Source organism: Emys orbicularis, chromosome 3 (genome assembly GCF_028017835.1).
Source record: "Emys orbicularis isolate rEmyOrb1 chromosome 3, rEmyOrb1.hap1, whole genome shotgun sequence".
In the NCBI taxonomy this organism is placed as follows: domain Eukaryota; kingdom Metazoa; phylum Chordata; order Testudines; family Emydidae; genus Emys; species Emys orbicularis.
Genome location: NC_088685.1, coordinates 211,885,779 through 211,902,505, shown reverse-complemented (window position 1 = coordinate 211,902,505; position 16,727 = coordinate 211,885,779). Strand labels below are relative to the sequence as shown.

The following is a 16,727-nucleotide window of genomic DNA, read 5'->3' as shown; positions in this document are numbered from 1 at the left end:
ATATGAATTCTTGCCCAACAGGGGTGTGAAATTAACAGAATTATTAACACTAGTTGGTAGAAGCAGTGAGACTAGGCTTTATGGTCTCCTGGCTCCCATCACAGTGGGTCTTTCTATAGGCCAAAGGATATTTTGAGGGATGAGATTGTTTTTGCTTGGCTTGCTTGGAGCACTAGCTCTGTGTGTGTATTGTATGCATACTGTGCAGGAAGTTCAGCAGGACCCTGAACACTTGAAGTGCAGTTGGAACATTCAGAAAATTGATGGGCATTTTTTCAAATTCTGTGGTGCATGTAGAAATGGCAATTTGCTATTGTTTATAACATAGGTGTAGTTTGCACACAGAGTTGCACCACATCAACTAAAGGTGAGATTTTTAAAGCAATTTAGTTAAATCTGTGAAAAATCCTGTGTGGACACTCACAAATCAGTTTTAAGTTGACTTAAATCTGTTTAGTTTGCGTTGGTAAATGTACAACCCCCACTAATCCAATATAACTGGTTTTAAACTGATAAGTGTGTTCACGTAGGTTTTGAATTTGCACTGATATAACTAAATCCATTTTAAAAACCAATTTAAGTTAGTACAACTTGTGTGTAGACAAGGCCTTATCAGGGAAGGAAAGGATTAACTAGTCTTCAGATGGATAATTTTAAAAAACACATTTTCAAAATATATGTTTAAATACATTCTTTTTATTAACTGAAAGCTATTTAAAGACTTTAATGATGACTTTAATATAGATTATGCCTGGCACAAAAATTAAGCACTGTTTATGTTTATATATTTTGTTTCAGAATAATTAAGTCCCCGATCCTGCAAATACGCATGTGCTCAATTTTAATCACATGAATAGTTCCTTTGACTTTAATTAACATGAAGGTTCTTCGGTGGAACTATGCATGTGCTTTAAGTTAAGCGTGAAGATACGAGTTTGCAGGATTGGGGCCTTAGATGTTATATATTATATATGTTATATATTGTTAACTGCTAAATATACTGCAATATGGGGATATACCTTCTGTACTAGCTCAAAGCCTTTCAGTTCACTTAAATAAAAAAATCATTCTGTTCCTTTTTATGTTTTCTTGCGATTATAGAACAACAAACCATGTTATTTTGATATGAAATATTGTTTTCTGTATTGCAGGGAATAAATCACAAAGGGAGGAGCTGGACTCCATTCTGTTTCTTTTTGAAGTAAGTTATCTTATTACACTGTTTACTCCACAATGAGACCTACAAAACTTATTCTTCACTGCTTCATTTCTTGCGTAGTCATATACAGCTGTGCAGAGTAAATACGCACAAATCAAAATGGTGGTAGTATTTTATTCCCATTTTGCACAGGTGTCAGTGACTATACACAGGAGCGCTGCCAGCTTTTTTGCCGCCCTAGGCGGCGGAAGGTCCCGCCCCTGAAATACCGCCCCCGATAGAGGCGGCAGAAGGTCCCGCCCCCGAAATACCGCCAACGACCGGGGCAGCCGAAGATCTGGCCGCCGTGGTCGCTGCCCTGCAAATGTTAGTGCCCTAGGCGACCACCTAGGTCGCCTAATGGGTTGCGCCGGCCCTGACTATATAAGTTGCAAGTCAGTAGAGATTCAGGCCCTGTATTTACTATTACTTCTTTTTTAAATAAATATTCAGAAATAAACTCTGTATTATGATACATGAATACCATGAGCTTGAGTAATATCGAGACCTAAGAAATTCAAAATGAAAATAAAAGCTATTTCATCTTGCAACATTATATGGAGCCTAGTTCTAGACTCCTCTGGCCTTTAATCACTATTATATGTTGTATTAGTCAGTTTCTTCCAATCAGAATAAAGGATTTTTTTAAATCTCTTGACTTCAGCCTTTTAGGCTTTCTGATGAATGCTAATGAAAAATATAACTAAAAATCACATTTAAATTATTTTAGACCATAAATATTGTAGAAATATAAAACACACAATTTGGAGATAAATTTTCTGTATGTTAATTTGTATTGTTGGGGGTACTGTGTCTAATAGTGTTGCCTCTGCCAGTGCCTTGAATGAGATGACATTTATGGTGTAAAAGTGATGCATTATTTCTAAAGATATTATAAATCCTTTAACTTTCTGCAGTTAAGAATTCCCTACGTACTCTTTTCATCTATGCTTTTTCAAAGCACTGAACACCCTTTATGTTGCGGTAGCTACGTCAGACCAGGAGAAAAATTAAATTTAACCTGCCAATCAAAACTTCTCATTTTTCAAAGTGTGAATAAGAATGCTTCAGCACATTAAGGGGTTGAGGGTTTGCTTGCTGGTAGAAAGGTATGATTTATAATTAGAGATGAAATAGCTAAAAACAAATTAGAATAACGTTGTAAGTTATCCCTTCAATTTGAATCATGTTTCCTGTGTACGTTTCTATCTTGTTGAACCACCAACAAATGTTTTCCTGCCCATATTGATGAAATGCAAGCTGAAATGAAAATTGTGGGGAGCACAGACTTGATTGCTGAATGTCTCCACTAGGCTTTAGGAAAGTATTCAGCAGCAGAATAAGTCTTATCTTGCATTTTAAAATGTCTTTCTCCTTTCCCCTCCAAAATCCACCTTTCAGTTCCTGCTTCACTAAAGTTCTCTGAGTGCTTTATTCTAGGATTTCAGATACCCAGAGATTCTTCATAGCTCATGATACCCAGTGTTACAGTGACACGCTCTTAGAACTTCAGTGAAGTACCATGTGAAAAGGGATTTCACAGCGGGAAGAAAATGAAAAGCAAAAAGGCAAGTTAAAACATACACTTGAGCTAAAGGCGCCCTTCAGCCTAGGTAGTGGAATTTTTCAACACAGATCTCTGTGCAGTCTTACTCTTAAGTTTGTGTTTGAAAACAAAAAATATTGCTACACATTTCTAAAGCTCCCACCATCACAGTATTTGGAATTCCACATTGTGTCTCTGGCCTTCTATACAGTATAAAAACTTACCATGCTCAGTAATATTTGTTCCCCTTTACTCAATTGAAAGGTGTAAAACATCCACATACAAGTGATTCAGTTCTAAGGAACATTTCTCACACACTGTTTCTGGGGGTTAACAACTGATTTTGTTATTCCTGCCTCAACTGTTTATGTCAGTGTGGATAGAGGAACTATCAATAGCTGCCTCAGTTGGCAAACCACCTTTGGTTCACCACCGAAGAGTCTCCTCTCTGCCCCCCAATCATCTCCCCTATTTCCCCTCCAGAAATGCCCTCAACCTCTACAAGTTCCCCCCTGCTCATGTCCTCAGTTGGTGAAACAATTCTGATGTACCCTCTGAGAGCAGTGTAGCAGAGAAAGATGAGGGCTTCCCCTGAGTAATGATTATTGGCCACCACACTGCATTTTCTATCCCTTAGATATATCCTTTTTTCTTCACTAGTGCCCCCCTATTTTGGTCCTTGGCTAGCAAACCAACTGTGGTTCATTGGCTAGTGGGGCCATTGGCAGAGGTATGTCATTTCCCTTAGAGAAGTAGGGCTGGGGAGAGGTCCAAGACAGCTTAGCTGTGCTGTCCATTCCTCTCCCACACCCCATTTCTATCCCTCACAGGGCCTGGGGAAGGTGCCTAGAGAAAGATCTAACAAATAACTGGATCCTGACACCCCTCTGTGGTGAAAATAAGTACTCCTAAAGCATTTGAGATGAAATGGTTTAAGGCAATGCCAATCTGGATGCCTGGGAGAAAGATAACTGATCAGCATGCCTAATGTGGATGCACTGAATTGTTTATGTCTCAATTGGTGCAGAAAATGACTAATTACAAACGGTTCAGTTCTCCAGTGCAGACAAAGCATCAATAACAACTGGATCTAATTTTTGCACTTCACAGAAAAAAGAGATGGTTTTCGAACAGCCGTGCAAACTCAAGCTGAGATGTAAAAGCCAGCATGTGTCTATCAGTCTTGCACATCACCTTCTGAAATAGAGACTCTGTATTTGGGCATTAGCTAACAGTTTTAATGACTATGTGCAAACCACCAAAGAAGAGAGTACACTTGCCAGTAGTTTATATTGATTCTGCAGTGCTAACGAGTTTAAAAGTTTTTAAAAATGTATATATCTTCTTAACTGAAGGAAACAGATATCATTTGGAATTCATACAGGGATGAGATTTTTTATTTTAACTAAAAAGTAATTTTTTTTTAAATAGTTGCAAGTATGACTAGAAATGGAAAACTAGCATGCTGGGATTGTCCCTGGGGTAGACAAGGCAATCTGTATTTTAACTTGTCATTTAACACATCTTTTTTTTCTAGTGTGAACACAGCTTAAGGGAGTGAAGGCAAGTGAGGAAAAATCATGCGAGGGGAATTACATTGCTGAAGGAAGGGGGGAAATGGGATGCTTGATATTCATTTGAAAGTGCATCTCAACTGTTGGTGAGGGAGGAAAGAGGAAATTCTGGTGTGTGAATTTTGATAAGGATGTCTGGTCTACGATATATTTATTGTTTGTATCACAGTAGCACTTAGGAGCCCCAATCATGGCCCAGAACCCCATTATGCAAGGAACTGTACAAACATGTAACAGAAGATTACGTTAAGACTATCAAGTTCTATGGAGACCAATGAGGGAGGAAGAAGTTTTGAGGCTTTGTTTGGGTGAAAATTACTTTGGCATGCAAAAAGTCAGTTTTAATGACTGACTGTAAACAGCATGAAACAATAGCTTTGAGATGTGAATTATTGTTCTTCTCAATTCCTGGGATATGGATAAGATCCTGCAGCTAGCACGGATTAAAAACACTCTCAAATAACTCTACTAAGATCACCTTTTTCCAGGACTTCAGGTGGAGAGACAACATACGCACTGCATATTCACTTCAAGGAAGTGAAAAGAGGCTAAATATACCAGTGCAAAGTAGTCCAATGGACATGCTGAATTCTTTACAAAATCATAGGAAGCCCATAACTTCATTTGAATGTAGGTTGTGTCACAGGAGAAATTGGAATGACCCTACTGGTTCTGGAATTAAAATGCGTCCTCAAATCAATCTTCTTGGTCAGAAGTGGAATGTCTACCAGCTGATTGACCTGCCTGGATTTATTTTTTGATGGAACTATGATTATCTATATATACCTTATTCAGAAATCCTGTTGGTAATTCAGGCCCGTGTTTGTTAATGCGGGCACTACAATGGCTCAGCTATGGCAGTGCAGCTGTGCCACTGTAGCAACATAGTGTAGATGCCTCCTGTGGGAATGGAATGTGGTTTTCTGTTGGCCTACCCATGTCTATCCCAGGGGTTAGGTTGGCATAATTATGGTGCTCAGGGGTGTGAATATTTTCAAACCTGGGAGTGCCGTAGTTATGTCAACCTAACTTTTAAGTGTAGACCAGGCCTAAATCTTAACAGTTGTAGATCCTGAGCCTGTCAGGTGGACCCACTGAGGATGACAGTTTGAACTTGAACTTTGAATTAGCGGCTACAGAATCTGCTTCCATTAACAACCTCCCCAGTTCCCATTCCCTAAAATATGGTCCCTCCACTTCTTAAGTATTTAACACAGTGATAGCTTGCCACCCTCTGAAGATCTGCAGCTTTGAGTGAAAGTTAAAAATGGAAAAACAAGCACAGACTTCCAGCAGTTAAACTGATATACAGTTATTTCCCTTGGAACTAAAGCTATCCAAACAGTATTAAAACTAAACTCCCAGCCCTGAAAAATATTTAAAATTGTCCAGCTTGGTTAAAGGGTAAGCGCACTGTGGAACCTGGAGTTGGAGAAGCTACTGATGCAGTCCTGAATCTTCACTCCTTAGATCAAGCAGCTCAAAAAGAGATGTCAAGAAATGACTTGACTTAGTGCGGAAATAATATGAGAATAAAGAGTTTCTGAAAATTTTTGAATAAAGGAAACCTCCTCTGCTGGTGCAAAGCTTTAAGATGCACTGAATTTAAAGCAGAAGTAGCTATTGATGGAGCTCTAAGACCAGTTTCTCCCTCACTCCAAAAACTGGAAGTTGTCCTAGAGATGTAATTATTAAGATGCACTACTATCAGATGAGAGAATCCTGTGACTCACAGATGTAAGAGCAAAAAGGACTTTTTTTTTCCCCCTGAGGGCATAAAATCAAAGTCTTCGAAGACTTCACTGAAACTTTGAGTCAGGAAAGCAACAGAAGAATTAAGGCAAAGAGAACAAAAATGTAAATGGGATTTTCCCTGTAAACTCATTTTACCTATTACAGCAAGATTTTCAGTGTGTGAAACCTAAAAGGAGAAAAGGTGCTTCATTCTCTGGGACTGCCTGAGAAGACAGAGCTAAAATACAAGGAAATGATTCTGAGGAGAATTTAGAGAACTGACAGTGGCAGATTGCAGAATGCTTGAAGACAAAGAAGTAGGGTCAGGATTCAGCCTTGCAGGCAGCAGTGAAAGATGAAGAAGAGCTTTGAGGCTAGGGTCTGAATGTGTCGATAATTCCTTTTTAGAAATATTCAGAATCATATAATAGTGTATATGCTGTAATGAATTAAGGATAAAATTTAGAAAGTTTCTAAGTCCCGCTGACTTTCAATGAGACATAGGCTTGTAAGTGATGTAGGCCTGGTCTAGACTTAAAAATTAAATCAACAAAGGTATGTTGCTTGGAACTCTGAGAAATTTCACACCCTGAGAGCCATAGTTCGGTCAACCTATAACACCCTGGTGTAGACACAACTAGGTTGACAGAAGAATTCTTCTGTTGACCTAGCTGCTGCATCTCAGAGAGATGGATTAACTACATTGATGGGAAAAACTCCTTTTGTCTATGTAGGAAGCATAAGACTTCACTTTTATCCGGTCTTTAAATTTAAGAACATAAGCCATACTGGGTCAGACAATGGTCCATCTAGCCCAGTATCCTGTCTTCCAACAGTGGCCAATGCTGGATGCTTCAGAGGGCATGAACAGAGCAATTATCGAGTGATTCATCCCTTGTCATCCACTCCCAGCTTCTGATTGAAGTTTAAGGACACCCAGACCATGGAGTTGCATCCCTGACCATCTTGGCCAATAACCGTTGATGGACCTATCCTTCATTAGTTTATCTAATTCTTTTTTGAATGCAGTTATACTTTTGGCCTTCACAACATTTGCTGGCAAAGAGTTCCACGGGTTGACTGTGTGTTGTGTGAAGTAGTACTTCCTTCTGTTTGTTTTAAACCTGCTGCTTATTAATTTCGTCAGGTGCCCCCTGGTTCTTGTGTTCTGTGAAGGGCTAAATAACATCTCTTTATTCACTTTTTCCATATCATTCATGATTTTATAGACTTCTATTGTATCCCCCCTTAATCGTCTCCTTTTTCCAAGCTGAACTGTCCCAGTCTTTTTAATGTCTCCTCATTGAGATGTGGCAACCAGAACTGCACACAGTATTCAAGATGTGGGCATACCATGGATTTATTTAGTGGCATTATTGATATTTTCTGTCTTATTATCTACCCCTTTCCTAATGGTTCGTAACATTGTTAGTTTTTTTTGACTTCTGCTGCACACTGAGCGGATGTTTTCAGATAACTATCCACAATGACTCCAAGATCTTTTTCTTGAGTGGTAACCGCTAATTTAGACCCCATCATTTTGTATGTATATTTGGAATTGTTTCCAATATGCATTACTTTGAATTTCATCTGCCGTTTTGTTGCCCTGTTGCCCAGTTTTGTGAGATCCTTTTGTAGCTCTTCGCAATCTGCTTTGGACTTCACTATCTTGAGTAATTTTATATCGTCTGCACATTTTGCCACCTCACTGTTTACCCCTTTGTTCAGATAATTTATGAATATGTTGAACAGGGCTGGCCCCAGTGCAGATTCTTGGGTGACATTGATATTTACCTCTCTCCATTCTGAAAACTGACCATTTATTGTTACTCATTGTTTCCTCTCTTTTAACCAGTTACTGATCCAGGAGAGAACTTTCCCTCCTATCCTATGACAGAGGCTCTTATGCAAAGCAAGTAGTCATGGGATATGAGGGAAGGCTTGCTGAAGCAAAGTAAATTCTATTACACGTTGGCTGTTTCTGAGGGGTAATATGAATGCTTAAAAATGTGTAAGTCAAGGCGCTAATAGTGGGGATGTGTGTCCTGACAAGAACAGATGGAGTCGTCCTCTTCCATGTCAATATGAAACCTCAAAAAGAGTTTAAATTTACGAGACTGGTAATAAGAGCTATTTAGCCTGTACTCATTTTTTTTAAAAATTGGGGCAGCCATTTTGACAGCAATACTTGATCTTGATACAAAGAAAATACAAGAGGTTGAGAGAGATCTGGGTGTGTGACTGTGTTAAATGCAGGGCTGAACTGTTGGTATGTCTAGATCTGTTTTGTTTAAAATCAGTGGAGCATCTTGTTCTACATATAGCAGCAAACCCCCAGTCAGCACTTGGTCTGTGGTCCCTGCCTTTCACACTGGGCGTGGCAGAGAGATTAACCAAATAATTAAATTAAAACCATCCTAGTTTAAGCAAAAATTAAGAGGAATGGAACTGTGCTGGATAAGATTATTTCAGGGATAATTTTAATTTGATTAGAGCAGCTGCTTAAGTGCATTTGGATGGAAGGAAACGTCCCTATTGGAGTGGATGAATCTCAACTGTATCAACAGAAAATGAAAGTGCTCGTAATGTATTCCAGAAGCCATATCACACAGTATAATCCTAATCTGCCCCTGAAGTCCCAGATAGCAATGGCTGTCTAAAATTAGGTTTCTAAATCCATTTGTAGCTACCTAAAGAGGTGGCCTGATTTTCAAAAGTGCTGATCATATAGCAGCTGTAATTGATTTCCCTGTTTTAGTTTTGTTAGTGTTGCTAAAAAAGCAACTTTTTTAGCAACACTAAATTTTGAGACTGCAATTTCTCTTTCTTTGATGTTAGTCCAGAAGTGAATTATTGTCTTCAGCTGGGAACTACTTCTCCAGTGCTGACTTTATACTCAAAATGGCATTAGAAATGGGGATTATTGTCTAGAACGAGGAAGAAAAGAAGACTCTTCAATACAAAAGTTAAAATGAAATTTAATTAAGGTTGTTCTTAACTCCTGCATACAGATCTTCCTTCTTACAGAGCAAGGATCAGTGAAACTCTCCATCTTTTGTTTTACATGCATCTGTATTTTAATTGCCAATAAACTAGGATTATAAACAATTACAAAAACACTTGGTCATCTTAATGTGTGTCTGTAATCTGAAAAAAAAATTATGAAATGGGAGTTTGGGCAATCTGGAATTTTCAGTCTCTTGTCTTTTGACTTGTATATTGTTTTTTCCTAACTTGCAACACTTCATTTTCAACCTGTAATCTGAAAATCAAGCTACGTTTTCTGCTATTTATGTTAACACTAATAAAAGAATCTGCAGTAGGAGTTTAGCTATTAAGTTTATACATGAGGCAGAACAGAGTCATGTTAGCTATTGTATAGCTGTTTTAGCTCTTCAATGGCAACAGCAGAAAAATATTCCGAAGAGTAAGAGGAAGGCATTGTGGACTGAGCAAGGCATCAGAAGGCAGTTGCTCCCTGAGTTTTAATCTTATGTCTACATTAATTTACTCTATGGTCTTGGAAAAGTAATTGTGTCTATTTTTCCACTCAAGAAACAGAGCTAATACCCACCCAGTATGTTAGTATTTATCATTTCTACATTAATTTTAAAAATGCAATGCACTGTATGGGTGACCAGTACTAAAAAAAATACTTGAAAACACTTAGGACAAAAATACTGTGTAAAATGGAAAAATATTGCACAGTAACTTTTATGAACATAACAGCATTAGGTCCTGATTCAGCAAATTGCTTATGCATGTGTTTAAATGTCATGGTTGTGTTTTGCTGAATAAAATGCATTAAAAGCCTTACATTTACTTAATTTTAAACATGTGCTTATGTACTTTATTGAAACAAGGCTTTAAAGGCTTGAAAGAGAACCAAAAACTTTGAAAGCTAATAGAAGTCAAAGGATATTGGTGGATAAGACTTACTGAGATGTTTACCATTCAGGAATATGTATTGTATAGTTATCAACAGCATGAGGAAGAGGAAATCCACAGATAAGATATTTCCATAAAACTAGGAGTGACCTGCTCTATAATGTTTATCTGTTGGAAATAAGATAACCCATTTTACTAGTAAGTTTATCACTCATTATCTCTGTTACACTGTTAGTAATGTAACGCACAAAGGAGAATGGACCTTTGGAAGGTGCTCTTAACTCATAGACCAAAGGATACCTCAATGTGAATATAGGACAGAGAAAACAGTGTAAATGCCAATAAATTAAACATTCATACCTCAAGCCATAGGAGATGAAATTAATTGGTTGTTTAGTTTACCATATGTAATCCTATTTCAGCAGGAGCCAAGGTTTTCCCAATATTTTCTTCTAATTAGGTAAGTAGTTAATTAGTTAGGATTAAAACATCCTCAATACAGGTGCTGAGGGTTAACTGAGTTTAAGAATCAATAAACATATTTAGGAAGGGGATTTACATAATTTTTTTACTTTTTCCAGTATATTTTGGTGGTATTTGCAACTGTTTTTGAGTGACACCTAGTGTTCGTTTAAAACAAAAGAAAGTAACTCCCTTATCCACAAATAGTTTGAAAGCATAAAACCTTTTTACTTCCAAATAGAGAAGGCTGCTTCTGCATTAATTTGGAATACTTGTCTGCACATCAGCGTCAGTGTTTATATACCTAATATCTAATTAAAACCAATATAGTAATGGATATGAAACAATCAGAAGGGAGGAAGTCTATTAAATTAAAAGGCAGTAACATCAGATATCAGTACTTGTTCACAATGACTATTTTGGAATGTTTTTATGACCAAACAAAAAATGTAAGGTTTTAAACCTCAGCTCCCTGGAATATTCTATAAAATGATTTTGGCCTCAGTCCAGTTCCCAGTGGTTCTGTATTAATTACCATCACAATTGAAATAAGTAGGACCCTTATTCGCAGTCCTACCATGGAGGTCAAAGACTGCATAAATGTGAAGACTGAATTTCCCTCTCTTCCTTAGCGATGGTCACTCCCCGTCAAAGTAACAGAATATTTTCGGGAAGCTCGTACTACCATTGTCTGTGCTGTAACTTTCTGTGACTCGTTAAGGCTGAACTCGGTCATGATGCACCTTTTATGAGCACTATATTTACATAAATGTAACCTTACATAACATTTAGTAATCTCTGGAATTCACTGCCAGAGTAGGTAATTGAGAGAGCTGGATTTTGAGAGAGCTTGATTTCTCTTATAGCCATTCATACTTAGGAACCTCTGATATCTTGCCTCGGATAACAGCCAATGTCTAATGCTTCAGACAAAGAAAAGAAAATCCTCTTCCATCTCCATAGTGCAGCTAGACAATTGTACTGTGCTGTATGTGGCATAGCTTGGAGATTGTTTTCTTCCAAATCCCTGCAGTTACTTGTTTTTAAACACCAAAGCGTAGTTTCCTAACTTTCATAAGTGCAAACTCTTTCAGGAAAACACAAGATTAAAATAAGAATTATATTGCGGAAAGGTCTAGGTTTTACACTGGTTTTCCCACGAGGGTATATATTTTTCTTTTTCAAAGATCATAATGAATAAAAATATTTGAACTTACAAACCCATCCTATGCGGTACTGCTTGTTTCAGTCTAGAACTAATGATTGGTCTTTAGAAATATATCTAGATATAAAAATTTAAAGGCCCATATTTTCAGAAAGGGAAGGATACGTATGTATGGTGCACACATGCCATTATGATGGGCATGGTTTAAGAATCTGAATGGAATAGGTTTATACACTTTTATGTCCTAAATTTATGTGTGCGGTTGTGCACAAATTCAGTTGTGTGTGCATGTACTCAGGTTGTGCATACAGTCCTAGTAGGAGCTTAATTGAACATGGATCACCCACATCCTTTTTTGGAAAACGTAGTATAAATAATATATAGCAAACAAGATAATTAAACAAATGTTAAGATGTCTGTGTGACCCAGGCAGAGGGCACAGGTGTACATAAAGGTTACAGAGATCCCCTGGGTCTGGCCTCTACCTTCTACTCTGCCAAAGAATGTCATGTAAGGTCTCTAATGAAAGCCTGTGTCACACTGGTTATCATAATCATTGTGAGATGTGTATGTAGTGGAAAATATGTAGTTATATATTTTTACTAAAAATTATGTTCTCTAGCACTGCGAGTTAAGGCAAGTGTCATGGAAAGGCGATGCATATGCCCCTTGCAGGCAGAGGGGAAATGATGCTTACCTCACTATAGTTGGTCATGTCCAAATTAAGTATTATATGGTTCACAATAGATGCCCATTTACAGTCTGAGCTAAATGCTAATCAGGAGATTGCAGGGGCTGGAGGGAAAAATAAAAACAGGGGTTATCCTGTTTAGCAGTAAGATAATGACCTTTTGAAATTATATCTGGAGTGCAGATGAACTGCCAGGGATTCCATCCTCTGAGGGCAGGCAACCAGTGTACTTGATCTTATAAGGAGGAGATTTTAGCCAAACTGGTTAAAAATCCTGGGAAAAGGTATTTTGGGGTAAGCTATCTTGTAGGAGATAGGGGAATGCATGTGGATTAAGTTTAAACTCTAGAGAGTGTTATAATTTTGTTTTATATGTAACCATTTGTTTCCAATATCACTTGAATCTCTGTTCTTTGATAATAAATTTATTCATGATCTATCTATCTATCTATCTATCTATTAATCTAATCTAATCTAATCTAAAGTGCTGTGTGTTGAGTAGAGTGATCCTGAGTTGAATTTTATAAGCTGGTGTGTACTGTTCCTTTGGAAATAGTGAGTCTGAGAGTTCTGACCATGTTCATCGGAACAAGGGCTGAGTGCTCCAGAGGGATGCTGATAGGATGTGTATGCATAAGCGCCAGCTTGCTTTGGGCCCCGCGGGTGCTCAAACCCCTGCCCCAAGCCTGCCCCCTCTTTCCACTCCACCCCAGGCCCTGCCCCCACTCCACCCCTTCTCCCAACCCCCCCACCTCCTCCCTGCCTCTTCCTGCCCCACCTCTTCCCACCCAGTTCCACTCCTCCCCCGAGCATGCCCTGTTCCTGCTCCTTCCCCTCCCTCCCAGCGCCTCCTGCACGCTGCAAAACAGCTGATCATGATGGGCGGGAGGTGCTAGGAGGGGAGAGGGGGAGCAGGCTGCCAGTGGGTACTCAGCACCCACTAATTTTTTTCCGTGGGTGCTCCAGGGCTGGAGTCGGCACCTATGCCTCTTGCTGCAGAGAGAGCGAGGCCTGGAAGGTAGTGCTTCTGTTGCCTCAGGCTGGTGGTTTCAGGGCACTGGTCCACAGCAGGTCCAGTGAAAACTTCCTCACACTAAGGGCAGGTGATTGCGAGGTGTCTCACAACCCTGGATACACCTGAGAAGCATCAGTCTGTCAGGCAAATACTCACTGAGACTGTATATTTAAGGTGAGCCCAATAAACCCAAAGACCAACACTCTTCAAGAGAATATGTGTGTTCCTTTCAGTGCCACATAACTAGCATAAATATATTTTAAAATTATACAATTTTCAGCCATCTATGGACTATGGCGAGACTGTCATGAACGTTACATAGTCTCACCATATGTAAAAATCTCAATGCAATACTACTTCATACATATTACAGTATGTTAGCAATATTGAGTCAAGCTGTTTAAAACAAAAACCTAAATAGTCAGCTGTAGCATTGACAAACCATTTATTTTTATTCCCATAAAAATAGGGCCAGAGTAAGACTTCCAGTCTTCTATGTCCTCTTGTTCAGCCATATCTTATTCTGGGAGCCTCTGGAACTCTGCTTTCTGCTTCTACTATATATACGTAAGAGAGCTTCCTCTGGCATATGGAATGTGAAAGTTTGCCAGGTTGGTAGGTCTTTAGTCTGTTGTTGGTCCTCGCAAGTTAAGCAGTTTTTATTTTTAATAATGGAATTGTTTGCCATCACATCCTTTCTCTCCTCGCTATATTTCCGATCTTTGAAGGGAATTCCTCAGTTCCTGAGTGTTGATTCTCTTACACCTGGGAAAGGGCATTCTGTACCTTCTAAGGCTCTGTCTACCATGACTGTAATTCATTCAGACATATCTGCCCTAGTGTACCCTTAAAATATTCTGATAGCTTTCTGTTGTAAAATTTGCAGTATGCTGCTTATGTTCCACTTCTAAAATATTTATTTTAAGGTGCTTCTTTGGAGCATGAAGGAGTAGGTTGCATGGTTGGGCACACATTCCACTTGGCCTCAAGTACTTATAAATGTTTCCCTGTGATGTAATTAAGACAGTATCCTGCAGTCTAGATTGAGCTGCTGCTGGCATCCTAACTTCAGTGGCCTCCCACTGCTTTAACCAAGCTCCTAAGTCTGTGAATAATAACTTACATCCTAATTTGCTATGGGCCTTACCACTGGAATCCTTTAATACTAAAGGTACAAATCTTTGCTTATAGGTACCAGCAAAATTGCAGTGCTCACACATAGCCAAGTAGAAGAGCTACCCTGGATCTCTCTGTTGGCTCAGGGCAGATCAATTCACCAGCTGAATATTAGGACTTCCCTGTAATGTGAGAGTTTGCATCAAACATTTGCTGCTTTCTGGATATGTAACCCCATGAAGTGACATGACTGACACCATCTCCATTTCACTGGCATACACCTTTTCTTTCCCTATCCAGTCAACAAGAATACACTCACTCCCTGGCTTTTTTTAGTAAGGCACTCAGCACAGTGTGTTTCAGTTCACCTGCAGTTATAGATGTATAAGTTAAGACAATTATGAGGATCATTTCTCTTGCTTAAAGGTGTAAGCTGGAAACCTACTGGGGTCAGGAAGGAATTTTCTCCCCTTCCATATGGATAGCTACGTTATGGAGTTATTTTTACCCTTGAAAGCACTGGGTAGTGGGCATTACTGGGTGCAGGATTCCAACCCTATATTGCTAAATAAAGTTGGGAAAATAGAAGCATTATATCTTCCTATTTCCCCCCCAGAAACTGCATTATTAATTGAGACTGTGAATCTGCTAAAAAATGATGCATTCTCCCTAATAATCTGAGCTGTAGAATTCTTTTTACACATACAAAATGAAAACCGAGTTTAAAACAAAGAAGTGTTTCTTTCAAAAAGCAGCATCCTGTATAAACTAAGGTTGAAACTTCACATTATTCCTAGTCATGCAGTAAGCCCAGAAGAAAAAGAACTATGGATAATCAGTTAAAAGAGCTGACAGATACCCTGATGTGTTGATCAGTAGTAATACCTAATTTCTATTTCAAGTGTGCTATAATGGATTACCATATAGATGCAGCAAAGCACTAAGCATTAAATAGATCTGTGTGTTTTTTGAAAAAGTAATATTATTTCACACTGTGGGATTTCTTAAAATATTTCATATTACTTTACTGTGAAATTACAAACAAGATGTCAATAGCCAGTTTGGAATTCACAGCAGTATAACTAAGAATCGAGGTTGGAGTGGAAGAAAATGTCATTGGTTTTTCACAGTAAAGGCTGTATACATTTCTTACAACTGTGTTGGAGAGGAGAGAGCAAAGAATGGATTCTCAGGAATACAAACGTGGGTGGTTGTCCATCTGATTGTGAGTTCACCTCTCTAATGTTAATATGTAAAGTAACATGTTTAGCTTGGGACTCAATAATACATAGGCACAAGAAGCACTAATAACACAAGAGTTTCAATCTTAACTTTGAATTAGGTTGTGTTTTTCACCTCATTTAGCAGTTCAGACACTTCATGAGCCATTTCCTGTGTGCCAGGAGCAAAGTGTGCTAAGTTAACTTTGATTACTTATATCCATTCTCTTAATAACTTGCACAGTTTTAAAGTGGTTTAGATGGAAGCTGTGATGTGATTGACCTCAGATAATTACATAGATTGGAAGACCCCTTCAGCTAAATGTTCAGGATTGGACTATGCAGATGATTCACTAATCTGATCACTGTTAGCCTATTTAATATTTTTCTCCAAATGCATTCATTTTTCATCTCTGATTTTGAACTGCTGAGAGCAGTGGAGGAGAAGGGGAAGTGATGTGGGTCAGATGTGTCCTAAATCTAATTTTATCACAAGGTTTCAGATATGGAGGCTATTCTGAGCCAGGACCACTTTGCATTCTTTCCTTCCCACCCATTTTACTTCTCCCCAGCTGATGATCAGGACTAAAAGGGCTGTTCTAATGCAAGGATCTACCAAAAGTCCTACCTCTACCAAATAGTGCATTTTCCAGGGAAAAACAAAAAGGTGTGTTTTTTTTCGTGTTACCTGTCCCATGCAACTGAGATCCTGAATTTGCTCTTCACAATGTGTATCACAGACTCCTCTGTACCATTTCTAATCAGTGTTGGCTGTAGAGACACCCTGACATTCATTGGCACCTGGGTTATCACCTGGTGGTAAAGTCAACCCCAGCCTGTTTTCAAGTGAAACAGTTGTTTTGTTTGATATTGTTTGGACCACAAGCTACATACTCACTGTCTGTTCAACCTTGATTATCACCAGGGTTTTGTTTATTCTTGAGGCTAGATCCTCAGGACTTGGATCATAGGTCTAAGGGCTTGTCTACACTGGCACTTTACTGTGCTGCCACTTTCTCACTCAGGGGTGTGAAAAAAACACACCCCTGAGCGCTGCAAGTTTCAGTGCTGTGAAGTGCCAGTGTAGACAGCGCACCAGCACTGGTAGCTATTCCTCT

The 16,727-nt window shown here is 38.8% G+C and overlaps 1 protein-coding gene across 1 annotated transcript in view; it reads left to right on the top strand.

The window, feature by feature from the left end:
- Positions 1 to 16,727, top strand: part of RALGAPA2 (Ral GTPase activating protein catalytic subunit alpha 2) — a 291,897-nt gene that overhangs the window by 19,102 nt on the left and 256,068 nt on the right. The window contains exon 3 of the mRNA XM_065401648.1: positions 1,152 to 1,201. Within this exon, the coding sequence (XP_065257720.1) occupies positions 1,152 to 1,201 (50 nt within the window). The remainder of the gene's footprint in view (positions 1 to 1,151; positions 1,202 to 16,727) is intronic.